We start from the raw sequence: 19,254 nt of genomic DNA, 5'->3' as shown, positions 1-19,254 counted from the left end.
ATCAGGGCGATGAGTATGAAGATTTCTGTCTTCTGGGTTGTTGCGCTGTGTAGTCTGGTCGATGTTTACCAACGTTTCGGAGGTCATACTGCCTCCATCCTCAGGGCGATGAGTATGAAGATTTCTGTCTTCTGGGTTGTTGCGCTGTGTAGTCTGGTCGATGTTAACCAACGTTTCAGAGGTCATACTGCCTCCGTCATCAGGGCGATGAGTATGAAGATTTCTGTCTTCTGGGTTGTTGCGCTGTGTAGTCTGGTCGATGTTAACCAACGTTTCAGAGGTCATACTGCCTCCGTCATCAGGGCGATGAGTATGAAGATTTCTGTCTTCTGGGTTGTTGCGCTGTGTAGTCTGGGCGATGTTAACCAACGTTTCAGAGGTCATACTGCCTCCGTCATCAGGGCGATGAGTATGAAGATTTCTGTCTTCTGGGTTGTTGCGCTGTGTAGTCTGGTCGATGTTAACCAACGTTTTTGAGGTCATACTGCCTCCGTCATCAGGGCGATGAGTATGAAGATTTCTGTCTTCTGGGTTGTTGCGCTGTGTAGTCTGGTCGATGTTAACCAACGTTTCAGAGGTCATACTGCCTCCGTCATCAGGGCGATGAGTATGAAGATTTCTGTCTTCTGGGTTGTTGCGCTGTGTAGTCTGGTCGATGTTAACCAACGTTTCAGAGGTCATACTGCCTCCGTCATCAGGGCGATGATTCGTTGGTAAACATCTACCATACTACACGGCGCAACAACCCAGAAGACAGAAATCTTCATACTCATCGCCCTGATGACGGAGGCAGCATGACCTCTGAAACGTTGGTTAACATCGACCAGACTACACAGCGCAACAACCCAGAAGACAGAAATCTTCATACTCATCGCCCTGATGACGGAGGCAGTATGACCTCTGAAACGTTGGTTAACATCGCCCAGACTACACAGCGCAACAACCCAGAAGACAGAAATCTTCATACTCATCGCCCTGATGACGGAGGCAGCATGACCTCTGAAACGTTGGTTAACATCGACCAGACTACACAGCGCAACAACCCAGAAGACAGAAATCTTCATACTCATCGCCCTGATGACGGAGGCAGTATGACCTCTGAAACGTTGGTTAACATCGCCCAGACTACACAGCGCAACAACCCAGAAGACAGAAATCTTCATACTCATCGCCCTGATGACGGAGGCAGTATGACCTCTGAAACGTTGGTTAACATCGACCAGACTACACAGCGCAACAACCCAGAAGACAGAAATCTTCATACTCATCGCCCTGATGACGGAGGCAGTATGACCTCAAAAACGTTGGTTAACATCGACCAGACTACACAGCGCAACAACCCAGAAGACAGAAATCTTCATACTCATCGCCCTGATGACGGAGGCAGTATGACCTCTGAAACGTTGGTTAACATCGCCCAGACTACACAGCGCAACAACCCAGAAGACAGAAATCTTCATACTCATCGCCCTGATGACGGAGGCAGTATGACCTCTGAAACGTTGGTTAACATCGACCAGACTACACAGCGCAACAACCCAGAAGACAGAAATCTTCATATATATTTGTGTTCTTAGAATAACAGAATTCAGAAAGCAAAATACTGTATCTAGAATGTTATCTGTGGTGAAAATGTTTCCATAAGGAGTCAATTATATGTACAAAAGAATTGTGACCGCGATTGTTGTGTAAAAGTGGGGTGTTTCTTTCTGATTAGAGCTTACATGAGTATGAAACGTGTAAACCCTCTCACTTTCTGTAAATGGTTGTTTTAGGACGGGCCACAGTAGAAAACTTATTGCGGCCGAGTTTGTCGAAGAGGTGGTTGACACAAGCAAGACATGTTCTTCAACATTCTCGATACCGAAGCAAGTACGATGGTAAGTCGCTGCCTTCTGTGACTGTAAGTGACTATGATCATTCACATGACATAATATTATGCTGTCATAATGGCGTCTGAAAGTGAGTGAAGACCAGTTATTGAATTACTGTTGTGGGCATTATTAGACGAGGAATGTGACATTGACGACAAGCACTTTGAGCAGAAAAAAGCCATGATCTTCCAGCTACATGCACATATCTAATGAATAGAGAATTACGTTACAGTTGAGGATTATATGAGGAACCATGTTGTTTGTTATGATTTGTGTTTGTTTAGGTGTAAAAATTATCTGGCATTACTTATAATTTGCTCTAGAAAGTTTCAGGTTCCCTGCTTCAGCATACAGAATGAATAAGTTAACAGATTATATGCATATTTGTATCATAATTTATAATTTGTATCTCTTTAATTTCTTTGAAATTTCTTCACATTGAATGCTCGTAATGAGACTACATATTTGCTGGTAAGGGGAAGTATATTAATTCTCCACAATTGTTACTCTTTTAACCACCTGCAATTATCAAAATGATTTTTATTGGGTATTAAATATTTTTTCTGCCTGTTGCATGTCTGTTAATTTCTCCATATGTCATGATTCAGTGTATATAAAGAAATTAAATGTTATTTATATATTTTTGTGAATGATGTTTCTCCTCTTAACAAAATGATGTCTCCTATTACGAGACTTAGAAATTATAAGTAAAATTTTGTGTCGTAAAGAAACAGCGGAGTGATATTTTGTCCAGGAAGTCGCAGGAAGTTTCACTGCCACACTGCAATACTTCATCTCAAGCTCGGCGTTACAGAAGTATGCAGTTGAGTAAACGTCGTTAAATGAGGAAATCATGGAAGTAAATTACCCTTCCAGGCCTAAGAGAGAGGGAGAGAGATAGAAAGGATAATAAGAGAGTAGAAGCAGAGAGAAAATTGATGGGGGAGAATGAGCATCTTATAGTTACAAGGTTCCCAGGCAATGCCCGCTCGTCTCTCTGTTCAGGATAGAATCTTCATGAAGACGTTAGTGTGATAAGTAGTGACATCTTGCTGACAGAGACGGTGGAATTTTGATTTGTTTCTTAATGAAGTTTTAAGCTATAATTTGGAAAGTTAAATAAGTAATTTACCAGCCGCCACTGAAATGGCTTAAATTTTGATGAATTTAAATCGGGAGCGCTGCATGAGAAGCATGAAGTGGCAACTTGTGAACCAGCTCAGAATTTGCTTAAAGACAGAGGGAATCTAAGAAAACCTGTGTCGACGTGTAGTTTAAATAATATTTAAGAATCCAGTCCGTACCGCGAAGAAAACACAACTCTTCACCATTACAAAGATCGACTGGTTAACGCTGTTTAAGTAAATAATCGATGCTTACACTCAGAATCGCGAGAAACACGTAAAGCAAATGGGTTCAAACGGTTAATAAGATGAAGTGTGTTACAGAATATGAACATGACAGCCGATAAAATGGATCATGTCCAAAAGACTGTCTTTGTTAAAGTTTCCCTGCGTTTGGAATGTCGATCCTGGCATCGCTTCGACCTATCGATATCGGTTGGAGGCGGAAGTCGATACAACTGCTTACTGCAAACAAACGCGCTCTTCGGTAATAGAAATGGCATGGCTGATATGAACGACGTTAGATTCCTCCTGATGGCTCGTCGGACGGCGTCTCGATGCGTCACGAACAATCAGCTGTTTTTACAGCGCACACAGAATATCTTTAAATGTATGTCAGCAACTTTCTGTGTTTTCCTCAAGACACTGGCAGAAATCGTGAGCAGTCTGTTACTAAATTTGCCGAACTATAAACTGTCCAGTACACGCAGACACAAAACTCGCCGCGTTCCATTCTTATTTAATATATAATTTTTAAATGAATAAAAAAATCACGTACTATTAAAACCAACTCCTCATGTGTTCATTTTCATGTAAGAGCGCCGAAAATACATGACAGATTTTGAAGAGATTCGGTATTACAATCCCACATTACATTCTGCTTTAAGTACACGTTACTTGGATGCGTGATCATTTTGATTAAACTGCGTGTATGTGGCGCGTTTATTGGTCACGAAATTTATTAGTGTTAAAGTCTAATCAACTTTTAATTATATTTCGATAGACTTTTGGTGTAATGTATTTGTTCGTATTATTAACCGTTCATGTCAATATATTTTATTGTTTTGAAACAGCCTATAAGTAAAGTCGCCGAACATCGTCCGTTCTCCTAGTTCCATGCGCTGTCGTTTCCATGTTGTATGGTGCACTCTGTTGATTTTAAGTGGTACCTGGTCACGTTACAAATCAGTGTGGCTGTCTGCTGTTGCAATAGAACGTGTAGTGAATGCTATTGATTTCTCAAGGCAGAGCTTTTGGGAGGTTATGTCAATTAGATTGTATCACTACACAGCGTCTGTACGAGGTGCGATCGGAAAGTTTCCAGACTGCGTCTATAAAAAACCCGTACACTTATCTCAGGTATTAAATTCATCCATCACCCTCGAAGTAGTTCCCCTGGGAGTGAACACAACGATCCCAGCGCCGCTGCCAAGCCTGGAAGCATCCCTGGAAATCTTTCTTTGTCAGCCTGTCAAGCACCATCTGCGATTCTGCCTGAATCTCTTCTATCGTCTCAAATCTCCTTCCCTTTAGCTGAATTTTCATCTTTGGGAAGAGGAAGAAGTCACACGGAGCTTAGAAAGGAAGTTGGGGTCGGTTCTTGCAAGATCTTTGAGCTCCTGACAAACGAGAAGTCGATTCACTATGAATGTAGGCCGCACCCCCTAGCGGCAGAAGCTCGTACTACATCCGGTTCGCCCTCTATTGACACAGTCTGGAAACTTTCCGATCGCACCTCGTATGGTCGAAAATGTTTAACTGCCAATACTATAGCAAGTAGTTCCTTTTCTGTGGTGCTTTAATGAGTTTCAGCAGAAATGAGGTTTCGACTAGCATAGCAAATGGCTTTGTCAGAACGTAACTTTCCTTGGCTCAAAGTAGCACCTATTGCATAACCACTAGCATCCGTGGTAAGAAGGAATCAGGATATTGTAAAAGAGGGGGGGATTTGTTAATTTCTCTTGAACATTTCAAAACTCGTTCTCAGTCCATTTCAAGTCACTATCCTTCTTTAAAAAAATCTGTCATAGGTTTAGCGATTCCACTAAATTGATCTATAAATTTTCAGTAATATCCCGTAAGACCAAGAAAATATTTGATATTCTGCTACGACTTTCTTGGAATCTGATTTAACACCTTCTACAGTGACGACATGTCCTAAATAATTTAATCCTTGTTTCAAAAACTCACACTTTTCTCGTTCTATTTTAATGTTAAATTCTCGCAATTTAGAAAAATACTTATTTTAGCTTTGTATTACGTTCTTCTAACGTCTCTCCCGTTATTAAAATATCATCCATGTTTACTAAAGATTGAAACCCTATTAATTAACGTAAAACAGTATTCATCATTCGTTGAGTTAAGTCCAAAAGACATTTGTTTATACTCGTAGTGGCCATTCGGTGTACTAAACGCAGTTCTTCTTTTACTAGATAGATGGCACTGAAATATCTGGCTTTATCTTTTTAGGAACAATTATTAATGGAAAATTCCATTCGCTTTCATCCAAAATCTTTTTAATCTGACTTTTGTACTTCATTTCTTTGGGCTTCTGGTAGACTATAATTTTTTAATGTAATCGCCCTGCCTTGTGGTATTGACGGAGTGGGAATTGAATGTTCAGAGGTCGTTGTTGCTGTTAATTTATCACCCGGCAATTTAAAAATATCTATGAATTCTATACAAATTTTCTGAGTCCCATCTTGGATATGTGTCGATCGTAAATTTTCATGTAATAAATTCTTTCTGTCTACATTCATTTGTTTCTTCTCCTTTTGACTAATTTGAGACGGAGGTCTTATGAGTTGAGGTGTTTGTTTCACAGAGATTGAACATCTTTTAAATTTAATACTAAGCATTGAAATTTTAAATTTTTACATTCAACCATACTTGTATCGAAAATTAAGCTGTCAATTAACATTTGTGTTTCTACATATCTTGTTCCCTTTTCATGAGTATTAAAAGTCACTACCTTTTGGGAATAAATTTCTATGAACTGAGTTAACGTGTACCCTGCCTTTTGTAAATAATTCGTGCCCAATATCACATCCAGATTTCGTGGTAGTTACTTAATTACATTACATTGTATTTATATTTCAGTTACTCTCAGTTGTAATGTACCTAATATCTTTACAACAATTCCACTAATACCTTGTATTGTTTCATTCATTATTTCCTCATAATTATTATATCCTCTTAAACTTCCTTTTCTCACTAACGATACTTGGGACCCTGTGTCCAACAACGCTATTCCTAATCCATTCTTTAATGAGTTACATGTAACATATTGTTCGACTTGTATTGACAGGGTATGGGGGTCCCCAATCCTGTCCTCAAAGTCTTGACAATCTTTGAAGATAAAACTGACTTTTGTCGTTCTTCTACTGTTTTGAAAGCAATCCCGCAGCTGCCACCATGTAATAAATTTGGGATTTATATCTTATATCTTAATTGCATCATGCTTGTGTTTCAATACAATACTTTTATTTTCCGTCGTTTACACAAGCTTATTGTTAAAATCATATAAAATTTCACATAAAATTGTTACATTTTAAAATTGACGACATGTTTCGATATACAATCTTATCATCGTCAGGTCTATCAAAATTAAAATTAAAATCTGGTGTATCTGTTGCTCTGCTTATATTGCTTTTGTTTTTACTCGTTTTTATTACATCTCCAGGCTTCTTCGATTTTATTTTTGGAGACGCGCCTGGGTGCCTATATCTGCAAAATCAATTTTAATTTTCATATCGTGATAAGGCTACCGAAATAGGAAATGGAATAATATTACTCTAATTTATAATATTTTAAGGAATTATTCAAATATATCGTATTACAAACAAAATAAATGTAATCACAAAATATAAAGTATTATAACATACCGGGTTGTGTATGAGGTGCGTGTCCGTTGTTATTGAATGGCAGACAGTAACTGAGTTGTGAGTATCGTGTATGGCTATATATATTGGGTGAAAGTTGTTTAGGGGGTTGGGTCAATGGACTGTAGAATGTTAAATATCGGATTGTTCGTGTAAATGTTACTGTCGTTTAATGCAAGGTTTTGTTTATGTGTTCTTTGTATATGATATTTCTCTATGGTGTCTCTATGTCGTTTGTTTTGTATTATTTTTATAATGTCCAATGTATGTTCTATTTTGTTGTATGAATGTCCTGTGTTTAATATAACAAAAAAAAAAAAAAAAAAGCAATATAAGCAGAGCAACAGATACACCAGATTTTAATTTTAATTTTGATAGACCTGACGATGATAAGATTGTATATCGAAACATGTCGTCAATTTTAAAATGTAACAATTTTATGTGAAATTTTATATGATTTTAACAATAAGCTTGTGTAAACGACGGAAAATAAAAGTATTGAAATTTGGGATTGTTCAGGATTTGCGGATAAGTTGAAATAACTATGTATTTCAAATGTAGAAGACAGACATTTCGTATTTTCTAATAAGAAGAATTTTATTCAAAACTCAAGACAAAGGAAAAAGATGTATAGTAAAGTTACATGAAGTAGATGCTATGACTTCAAGACCACCTTCTGATCCTGTGCTCTGCTTTCCTTAACATAATACAGGGTGATTCAAAAAGGACTTTATAACTTTGAAAGTGTATAGAAATTTATTCAGATGGCTTACAGAATCGGTTGAGGTGTCATTTTGTAGCAAAACAAATCAAGTTTGACTCACGTTGTGCTGTAGTACCGAATTCCGTCACCGCGAGCTCAAGCGGCAGTGCATTTGAAAATGGCTCGAAAATGTTCTCATACCACAGTTAGACGAAGATGACCAAAAAGGACGCATTCACTTCCAGCAAGACGGCGCACCACCTCACTACCTCGCAGAAGTCCGGGATTTCCTCAATAACCGTTTCCCAGGTCGGTGGATTGGTCGAACATGGTCGATAGCATGGCCACCTCGTTCTCCAGATTTGACACCTCTCGATTTTTTCTTATGGGGTTTCATTAAAGATCATGTGTATGTTCCACCCTTACCTGCCAATCTCACTGAGCTGAAAGCTCGAATCACCGCCGCAGTTGCAGAAGTGACACCGGATATGCCGGATCGTGTTTGGCAAGAAATTGATTTCAGGTGGGATGTCTGCCGTATCACCAAAGGCAATCACATCGAAACAAAATGACTATTTGAGGTAAAACTTGATTTGATTTGCTACAAAATGACACCTCAACCGCTTCTGTAAGCCTTCTAAATAAATTTCTATACACTTTCGAAGTTGTAAAGTCGTTTTTGAATCACCCTGTATATAAAATCAAACGAGATGGGGTTTTTGGTGGGTGGTAAATAGTCAGGTTAAGAGGTTTAATGTCTTTCTCCTCTTGAATGCGACCCCACAAAAAATGTATCACCCCTAAAAGCACAGCTATAAGTTAAATGGACCAGAGACACACACTCGAAGGGATCTCATATTTTATTCATCATCGCATTTATTATTTGGGCAAAATAATCCATTAAATGTAATTATGATGAATATTATTTCATTGTCTAGGGTACATTTACTACACATTATGTTCTATTTGGGGATGAAATTACAACCCTCAGTGTGAAGAACATACAATAGGGGTTTATTGAAATTTTAAGTTAGAAGGGATGATAAATAATTTATACTTTGAAGATATCCGTCTTCTGGGTTATTGCGCTGTGTAGTCTGGTCGATGTTAACCAACGTTTCAGAGGTCATACTGCCTCCGTCATCAGAGTATGAAGATTTCTGTCTTCTGGGTTATTGCGCTGTGTAGTCTGGTCGATGTTTACCAACGTTTCAGAGGTCATACTGCCTCCGTCATCAGAGTATGAAGATTTCTGTCTTCTGGGTTGTTGCGCTGTGTAGTCTGGTCGATGTTGAACAACGTTTCAGAGGTCATACTGCCTCCGTCATCAGAGTATGAAGATTTCTGTCTTCTGGGTTGTTGCGCTGTGTAGTCTGGTCGATGTTAACCAACGTTTCAGAGGTCATACTGCCTCCGTCATCAGAGTATGAAGATTTCTGTCTTCTGGGTTATTGCGCTGTGTAGTCTGGTCGATGTTTACCAACGTTTCAGAGGTCATACTGCCTCCGTCATCAGAGTATGAAGATTTCTGTCTTCTGGGTTGTTGCGCTGTGTAGTCTGGTCGATGTTAACCAACGTTTCAGAGGTCATACTGCCTCCATCATCAGAGTATGAAGATTTCTGTTTTCTGGGTTGTTGCGCCGTGTAGTATGGTAGATGTTAATATTCAGCCCTGGTTGCAAGTGGTCTCGAGCCAGATGTGGCCCGCTGGCCGCTGTTGTACGACGCTGGTTTAAACCCGTAGATCGCTTTGTAGCAGTCTTCTGTTCACATCTGGAAGGGCCGGTGTTTGTAGCAGACGCGGAAAAGACTAATGGACAAGCAGAAGTTTGTATAGTCGCTTATTAAAACGACCTCATTTCGAAAATACAGCAGAGGGAACAACATATACGTAACGGTCTATTGGAAAATGAAAAAGTTATAGAAGTCTTAGAAAACATCCAATAAGAGTTTCTCTCTCCACAAACTGTTACTCCGTATTCTTAAGAAGTAAAGATGGAGGTCCTTCTGTTTTAGTTATGACAGTTTTGATGCTGAAATTCAAGTAGACCTGTCTTCCGTATCGTCAGATTTCAAGTTGTCATAACGACGAGTATGAAGATAACTGTCTTTTTGGAATGTTACGATACGACATGGACACCAAAACTTCTCTTGTTCTCCAAAACCACGTGATTATGTCCTGTCATCTGACAACCCGCGGTTCCCCTCCTCCGACCACCATCATCGAGTCCTCCTCGCCACTTTCTGCCCGTCCTATATTATTAAGCTTCCAAAACCACAAACCCATTGTCATTCTCTCCCAGAAGATGGCGTCTTTATTATTTGTCGAAACGTTGGATAATTTTCGAGTTTTTCAACAAAATGCGGTTCCCATGCTCTCAGTTATCATCCTCGAAAGCCGACAGCTGCCACATTCTGTATCTAACGTCGTATAAGTGAACTCCTTATCGCCACCGATTCCCTGTGGCTGTGTCTTTATTAAGTTCATAACAACATGAAAGGTTTCTGGTGCCCACTCAGCCATAGAATTAAAAATAATTAACGACGTAGACAGAAAGATTAATCGAGATCGCACGAAGTTAGTTCAAATGATCTGAAGTTTTGCTTCTAGACTTCTGCTATATTAAGTCTCTAGGCACTGGCTGTACTAAAGCGTTGATGATACACGTCAGTCCGTTTGCCGCGTATTGATTGTAAGCTGCGGTGTCATTTAATGACCAGGAAAAGAAATCACTCACAGAAGAGGTGTCATTGTTTGTCGTTGCGTTGCGTAGGAACCACGTTCAAAGTTCGGTCGATCGAGGCCGAAGGCACCAGCTTCTGAAATATTAATAAGGCTCTCTGTTTACGTGTGTGTATCCGATATTGATTTCATGGTGTGTTTTTACATAATGTTTGTTCGTATGACTTGGATTTATCCACTGCTAACTTTCTTTAGGTCATAAGGTAGTATATTTGCGTCATATTGTGAATTATGTTAATATTTTAATATTTTCCGTCAAATCACAATTTTAATAAGATAATAAAATATTTAAAATACCACGCCATATAAAAAACAATACCTTCGTTCTAATATATAAGAGTAATATGATAAGAACATTTCAATAAACTGCATAACATTGTAAAGGATTGTAATTCGAGTTTTAAATTTACCAAACTAATTTATACCTGAGGACGGTTAAATATAACCGAAACATGTCGTAAGAGACGTTCCAATTTGTAAATCGATCATTCGATGCGGAACGTGAAATGATATTTTAAATATTTTATATTTTATTATCTTATTAAAAAAATTGTGATTTGACGGAAAATATTAAAATATTTCTTTAGGTCACAAACCGTTGAACCAAATGTGTGGCCAATTTGACAACTGAAGCTTTAAACCTCTGATGTAAGCATCTCCACGACAGACGTTAATCGTGGCCAATGCTCACACTGAGGAATTTAAATTCGTCATCGTCATTGCCTTGGAATGCAGACGGGGGGCATTTCTCAAGCGTTGCTCTGTATTTCTGTTGGTACAAATGCATTAGCTCGTCTCATCAAGCCTCGAGCCTCTAGTGAAAGGTCACAGACTCTCTGAGGGCTGGAGGAATGAGACATCGCCTTTGTTCTGAAGGAACAAACCAGTTCACGAATGAGTTGGAGATTCTTCACGCACAGAAATTGACTTTTTGTTGTGGAGAAATTGTAGCGTTTCATGTCATCGCCATTTGACAGCAAAATGGGGAATGCTGACAGATTCTCAAACTTACTAAATAAATTAATTTCAGAAGACCGCCATCTTCAGACTCACCGCCGTGAAAACCTCGAACCCTACACATTAATAAGAGTTGTGATGCTGTCAGCAGTGTTCCAGGGGTAGCCCGGTGGCCTGTATTCGTCTCATGAAATTAATTTTGGAGCCTCCTCCCCCCACGAGGCTTCTTTGTTCTTCCAACGCCTTTTTACATTTATAACCTAGCCCCGACACTCGATTCACTTGTCCAGATGGCAGTGAACTTCCGAATAAGGATTCTGTTCTATTATAAAATTAACTTCATGCTACGTTCTTTTCACCAAAGAATTTTAAACTGATCGGATGGGCGGGGCATGTAGAAGGAATGCCTGGGTGTGGTAGTAATGTTGAAATGTATCTTAAGTGAAACATGAGGATGTGGAGTGGGTTAATCTGGCTCAGGATACGTTCTGATGACCGGCTGTTTTGAACGAGGCTATGAACCCTCGAGTTTCATGTTAGGCAGGGAATTTCTATACGAGGTAAGCGACTGTTAGCTTTCCAAGAAGGACTCTGTACCACGAAGTTTCTGATAAAGAACGTGTTACGAAATTATTTAAATTGAGTTTAATTTTCTGTGGTGTTGTGTTCATTTGACAGTTTTGTGATCAAAGTTCAAACAGTCCCATAGTTCGAAGAAACATTTAAAAAATTTCAGGTTTCCACGTCGGTGAAACGCTGACTGTGGTCTTCTGGGTTACGATGTCTTATAGTCTCAATACAAAACTTATAGGACTACACATGTGCGTTATAATATGTAAAATTGTTCTTTTGAACTTTGTTCCATCGTCTGAATTATAAAATCTTAAAATTACACGATTTCAAGAACCGGATTCTGCTTCCATAATTAGGGGACGAAGGGGGGGAGAGAACAGAAAACGTATCAGTTGATACCCCCCTCCCCCTGGTTGAGCTGGTCTCAGATTTTAAATTAGGACAATGGTCGGAGTTCAAAAGAACAATTTTCATAACTCAGTCTTCCTGTGCGTCATTTTATTGGAAATTAACTTCCAGGGCTCACTTGGTCTTCGCAGGTGTTTTACCTTAATTGAGGAACGCTGCATTTCATAAATCCCAAATTTAAGGAGTTGCAGAATGGCGTTCGGACCAGCATTCGTAGTCGAGACACAAATACCTCGACGTAACAGCCGCGTATTTACGTTTAGGTTTCGCGTATAAGTTCTGAAGTTGCAGTATTTATATCTAACCAGACACGAAAGTGTTTCGACTTGCGATAGAATAATACCTTGTCCCTAAGGTACGTAGGGCAGCGGCCATTTCCGGGATACATATTGTTTTTAACACGTGCCACATGTATTATATAATTTTATTTTATGAAAGCGTCTTTCGAATGATGTATGAAGTTCCCAAAATGGCGGACTTCTGCAGTTCCCTGATGTCGTGTTCGCCCGGGATGTTGGCCAAATATTTTCTGAGGGACCTGGAGACAGTTTCTGTCACTCCTATAATTATTGGGATTACTTTTGAGTGAACGTTCCACATTCTCTGTATTTCTATGAGAAGGTCCTTGTATTTCAAGATCTTCTCTGACCCTTTCTTAATAACATTCCTATGTCAATTAAGAGGCAATTATTATTATTATTATTATTATATTTGTGTCAAACCATTCGGAACCCCTGATAGTAGATTTCTAATTTTCCAGCATAATTTCCATCGTCACTGATGTGCAGACTTCTGAGGTGGACGCAGCTCAATATATTTGGCTGTGATATTTTTATAAACAGATAAGAGCGTTGAATATTTGCAGTCAGCGTGGTTCTGCGTAAAATAACTCGTAGAACTGTGCAGTAGTTGGAGAGACTGGTGGTTTCTGACACGTAAGACTTTCATTAAAAGAGCAACGCGACTTTGCAAGAAGTGCGGTCGTCATGACTTGAATATCTTTTGTGATATTTTCGCTAAATAATTCAGCCAGAAGTGGGCCATTTCAGAAACTTATTTTGTTAACTTTGACATTTGTTTTACGTGGAGAATTCACCAGAAAGTTTATTGTTTCGTTCTCTGTCTGTAAGGCGTGTTGCCTAGAAACGCCTTAGTGTGTAAACAAAGCGTTGTTAAGGCGTATCATACATAGAAGCTAATGTTCATGATTTATGGCCACTTTTATGATCATTGAAGTATTCGGGCTTATTTTTGACGTCAGTAGAGACGTAGAAGTTCGGGGCCGATGGAGACAAATTGTGGAACGTGTCTAATGATGGGTCACCAACTCAGAACATTGAAAGGCGGATTAATGATGATGATGATGATGATAGACCACAATACGAACTTGGAACATCAGGAGCCTCTATAGGGCTGGAGCACTTAAATAAATGAGTAGGGAATTAGAGAATTATAGGTTAGACGTAGTGGCAGGAGGCGTTCATAGCGGAATTAGGGCGGCGGTTAAGGGAGTAGAATTTGTTGTCTTACGTAATTTTGGAAGGACGTTGGTGCGACATCATTATTCTTAATGTTCGTGCCCCAACTGAGGACAAAAGCGATGATATCAAGGATAGCTTTTATGAAGAATTGGAATCAGTATTTGATACATTTGGCAAGTATCACATGAAAACGCTGCTAGGAGATTTCAATGCCAAAATTGGGAGGGAGGATATCTTCAAACCCACAATAGGCAGCGAGAGTCTCCATGCACTTAGTAATGATAACGGTCTTAGAGCAGTAACCTTTGCTACGTCAAAAGATTTAATTGTAAAAAGTACAAAATTTCCACTCCGTGATGTTCATAAATACACTTGGACTTCTCCAGATGGCAGCACACACAATCAAATAGATCATGTGTTAGTAGATAAGAGAAGGCGGAGAGATCATTCAGAGGAGGAGACTGTGACACTGATGATTATCTGGTGGTAGCAAAAGTGAGGGAGCGGCTTTCAGTACGTAGACGAACTAAACAAAATTTCGACACAGAAAGATTTGATTTGAAAAAATTAAGTGAGGGGAGGCAAAGGAACAATATCAAGTTGAAATTTCGAATGGTTTTCAAATTTTAGAGACGGATGAAGATAATGAAAGTGTGGACATCAACAGGGAGTGGGAAAATGTCAAAAACTGCATCAAAATTTCAGCAAAAGAGAAACTAGGATACTACAAGAGAAAGCAAAATAAACCGTGGTTTGATGAGGAATGTTCCAAATTAATAGATCGAAGGACCCAAAAAAACAAATGCGGATAATCTATGTAACGTGAGACGTGAGGCTAGTAGAACCTTTAGGAATACGAAAAGGGAATACCTGAAGGGCAGAAGTTTTACTAGAGGCTGGTAGACAGGTGGGGCTCGAAGTAAGTACATGTTAGTGTCTCGTCATCAGAAGACAGGAGGGCAGAATTATCTTAGGGTGGCTAATAAATCCTTTGAAAGGGTTACAAAGTTCAAATATTTGGGAACAACAATAACAAATCAAAATGATACTTGTGAGGAAGTTAGGAGGAGACTAAATTTCGGAAATGCTTGCTACTTCTCAGTCCAAAATATTTTGTCTTCCCGTCTGATTTCTAAGAACCTGAAAATTAAAGTATACGAAACAATAATCTTGCCTGTTGTTTTGTATGGGTGTGAAACGTGGTCTCTCACTCAGAGGGAGGAACACAGATTGCAGGTGTTTGAGAATCGGGTGTTGAGGAGGATATTTGGGCCTAAGAGGGAAGACGATGGGGCGTGGAGAAAACTGCACAATGACGAGCTTAAAAATCTGTACTCTTCTCCCAGTATTGTCAGGGTGATTAAGTCGAGAACAATGAGATGGACTGGGAATGTAGAGCGCATGGATGGGACAAGATGTGTGCACCGGGAAGCCTGAGGGGGAGAGACCTCTGGGGAGACCTAGACGTAGATGGGAGGATAATCTCAGGCGGGATCTACGGGAGATAGGAGTTGAGGGAGACTGGATTTTGTTGGCCCAGGACAGGGTCCGGTGGAGGGCTTTGGTTAATTCGGTGATGAACCATCGGGTTCGGTAAGCCATCTAGTTAGTTATAGACCACAATATATTAACCAAATATGTCAGCTTTACACGTGTAATAAAGAAACCGCAGTCAGTTATAATTTTCTGATGATTCGTGTTGAAGCTTCAGTGTGGATTTTAAGGGTCCCTAATTCTGTTTGTGCGAGTTTTCTGTCGTCATGCACACGGAACAGAAGTGCCAGGGTTTTTGTCTCGTAGTTTTGAATTATGACGTCAGAGCACATTTTATATGTTTCACAATCACCAAACCTTTGCTACTCAATGCTTCAGATGTGAAATCAAAACATTCGGGAGGCCGCCATATTTATATTTTCCAGTTTAAAAAACATTACTTAAAAAGTCGCCACCTCACAACGCGTGGCGTTAGTGATTCATTGATCCCACATACAGCGCCGAGTGACCTCGAGTAGCATGAAAAGTGACCAAGTGACACGGAAATCAGAACAAAAGATGAACTCACTCCGGAATCACGGGTTTGAATGTGGAATCTTGGATTTTCAAAGCGTTTACAATTTCATTTGGTTACGGAATTGCAGGTTTCGAAAGCTGTCTTGTGGGTTATGACATCGTGTAATCTTGCACGACCACAAACGATTCCGAGAAAAAAAATTGCCTCTATCTTCAGGACGGAAGCCCCGTTGTGTTCAGAATAATCACAGCCATGACACGTTCTTCAAACACGCCATCAGCTCTTATGGTGTGGAATTACCTTGTAAAGCGAGCAAATGATTCCACTGATTACCATCAACGGAAACCATGAACCAAGAAATGCATTGGGCACAGTTGACAGAGAAGAAAATCCAGTAGGAATTTTCAAAAAACGTTCTGAAGACGTAAACTTTATTTAAAACGGCTCAGCCTCGTATAACGTCATTTCTAAGCACCAGCTAAGCGACTATCAGCTACTAAATGATGACTCTATATCGTGAAGGCATTTAATAAGCTCTCTGTGCGCTTATGAAGTAAAAGTCTTTGAATAATTGCTCTCGTGACATTTACGGCTGAATTGGGCGGTGCTAATGGAAGGCCCTGACCACAGCGGACGACGACGGACCCCAGACACCAAAGTGGTTCCACTTCGCAGGTATTTCAGTGCGACGCCCGTCGGCGGTCGAGGTACGTCAAGAGATCTGAGGTCCTGTCGACTGTGATCTGCTGGGTTGAGAAGTAATTCAGTCTCGTAGCTGTCACTACAAGCGTTTCCGAGGAACATACCGCATCCATCTTCAGGGCTGATACACATGGCTCACAATAGGCTGTTCAGTTATGTTAAAAATCTAAGATTAGTGAAAATTAGGACAATTTATTTTACGTTATAACCAAACTGTGAGGATAAGTGTTTAGCACATCTGATTCGCATTCGACAGGGGTCCGGGGTTCGAATCTGGGCCACGTGGATTTCCTCAGTCCCTCTCGGTAAATGCACTGATAATAGCTTACACTACATCGAAACAGCTTCCTTCCACATTCCACCAAACATTTTAAAAAGTTATAATAAGACCAGGAAACTGCACTCAGAAGAGGGAAGACTTATTCTACATAAGAGTTTCTTCGTAAATTTGACTGGTTATGTATGACTAATTTATTACGGACAGAAATTAACTTTTGTTAGGGTAACCTCACACTACATCGGAAAATGTTGAAAATACGAGCTGAAGAACTTAAGCGGACGATATTTTATGTAGAGCGTACAAATGCGATCAAAATTTTTGCAGCAGTTTCGGACATTCAGACTCATCACTCGTTCACTTGAAGCTTCTTTTTTGCAAAGAACTCAGTGAAATGCGCGAAGCTTAAAAACGTGTTATGACGTCATAATTCAAAACTACGAGACCAAAACCCGGGCACTTCTGTTCCGTGTGCATGACGACAGAAAAACTCGCACAATCAGAACGGAAATGCACGGTGAAAATTAAACTGAATGAGATCACAAGAGCGAGCACCGATTTCAAAAACACGACTCAGGACTCTGAAAGGGAAAGGACGTGCTTAAGAGAAATGGTTAGAAACAGACGGAGGCTAACACGAAACACGCGTCTGCACTCCAGTGACCGGTAATCTAACAGGAGGACTGATTCGTCAGTCAACTGGTCAGCTGAGTTAGTTTAGTCTTACGTTAGTCAGACTTCTCTTCGCAAGAAATTATTTGCGGTCAATCGAGGGGCGCCGGTTTAAAAGGTTAAGAAAGTGAACTGAAAATTACGTACCATATTCTTAAAACGTACGAGGCGTGTTCGGGAAGTATCATTTAGGAATTAACAAAAAACAAAATATATTTTTTAAAAAAATTTATTTTCATCAGATTCTACGTTTCTTAGGCTAATTTTCGACATAGGTACCGCCGTTACTGGGGCACTTATCAAGCTCTTGTATACCCTCCTCGTAGAACGCGGCCGCCTGCTTCACTTCATCGTCGCCAACAAAATTTCTTCAAGTGTAGGAAAAGGTCAGGGCTGTCCATTTGTTCCCAATCAAATGACGTGATAAGGTTTTGAGTCTGAGGGGCGTCGGTCGTCCACTTCGCGCCTCATCATGAACGTTGTCACGTGCTTCATTGAACTTGTGAACAGATTTTCTAACCTTACCATCACTCATTGCATTTTCACCATAAACTTCACAAATCTGGCGATGAATATCAACCGGACATATTACGGCTTCTGATGGCCAATTGCATTCCTGCGCAGAAGACTACACAACAGCAGAGTCCTCTAGTGACCTGCATCGTAACCATCGCACAAAAGTTTTTTGCCCAGGAAGGAACAACGGTCCTTTCTCTGCCGAATGAGGAACATTTGGCAGATTCTCATCGGCAGGACACGGACGATCGAAATCTGTTGTTAGGACAACTTCATGCCAGCCTCGGGAAACCGATCGTCGTTTCTGGTCCTGGGCAAGAAATGTGCCCACGTTTACCAAAAATAATACCCGGACCCATTCTTCCGGACGCTGATTGGGATGAAGTAATGCCCCCCGAAGAGTGAGGATTTTTCGACAAGCGAAACAGTTACATTTTGTTCGCACATGGTCAACTAAGGGAACGATTGGAACGGCTAAAGTCCTACTACGACGCATGGAACGCCCGAGGGCGATTCCTCGTGGTTTTGGAGAGACCGGACGAGTTGCTGCCGATCCTGGAGGAACTGCGGCAGTGGAAGGTCGTGAAGGTCGTAGTACTGACTCCGTCAGACAGCGAGCAGGAAACATTCGATTTGTATTCGTGGTTTCCTTATCGGAAACCGTCGAGTGATTGTGGAAAGTTGCGTCAAGCAGTTCTGGTGGACAAATGTGTTGGAAATGGTAAAAATTTACTGCGAAGTGCCCCGTTGTTCTCTTCAGAAGTGCCAGCTGATTTGGGCGGTTGCCCTATAACTGTTTTGACCTTTCCATTAGAACCCCATGTGATGATAGACGGCGATAAGGAGGAGGTTATGGACGAAACTGACGTCAAGTATACAGAGGGTTTGGACATACGCCTCTTCAGTTTCATGGCAAGAAGGCTGAATGCGTCTGTGAAGTTCCTGCCGCCACCAACTGGAGACTCTGAAACCTGTTGTCTCCATAGAAGGTTTTCATAATAATCCCAAGTCTGTTGATAACTATTGGAGTACATTTGTGTCAAATGTTGAGAACAGAAACTCAAAGAAGACCACAAAAGGAAAGAGACAATTCCTTCGCCTCTACAACATTTATCCACGCGTCGTCAGGACCAAGAAGACGAACATCACCATGCGACCCTCCTTCTTCTCCGCAGACGCCGCCGCACCCTGCGTTGTTGTTGAACTCTGACCTTAATTTGGCGACGTCTTCTCGTCCGCCATTTTTGATGGATTATCTCCGCCAGAAACACGCAGAAGGCGGTGGAGTACCCCAGAAGCAGCAGATAGAAGGCGCTCTGAAGGTGTCTGTTG

General features: G+C 40.4%; 1 protein-coding gene and 1 long non-coding RNA gene across 3 annotated transcripts in view; one reads left to right on the top strand and one right to left on the bottom strand.

The window, feature by feature from the left end:
* The window catches only part of LOC110829765 (uncharacterized), a 90,775-nt gene that overhangs the window by 3,457 nt on the left and 68,064 nt on the right, over positions 1 to 19,254 (top strand). For both annotated transcript variants that reach the window (XM_087344564.1, XM_087344565.1), the window contains one exon: positions 1,776 to 1,880. In XM_087344564.1, coding sequence (XP_087200690.1) covers positions 1,842 to 1,880 — 39 coding nt within the window. In that variant the 5' untranslated portion in view covers positions 1,776 to 1,841. The remainder of the gene's footprint in view (positions 1 to 1,775; positions 1,881 to 19,254) is intronic.
* On the bottom strand, positions 6,624 to 7,176 carry LOC147874673 (uncharacterized). Its single transcript, XR_015533997.1, has 2 exons — positions 6,883 to 7,176; positions 6,624 to 6,724 (listed from the first exon to the last, which is right to left on the bottom strand). It is a non-coding gene; the product is annotated as an uncharacterized LOC147874673 (long non-coding RNA).

This window comes from Zootermopsis nevadensis, unplaced genomic scaffold (genome assembly GCF_977971745.1).
Source record: "Zootermopsis nevadensis isolate Lab colony 2312 unplaced genomic scaffold, Znev_1.0 Znev_ptg000007l, whole genome shotgun sequence".
Taxonomy (NCBI): Eukaryota; Metazoa; Arthropoda; class Insecta; order Blattodea; family Termopsidae; genus Zootermopsis; species Zootermopsis nevadensis.
This window is presented reverse-complemented; position numbering and strand designations above follow the sequence as displayed.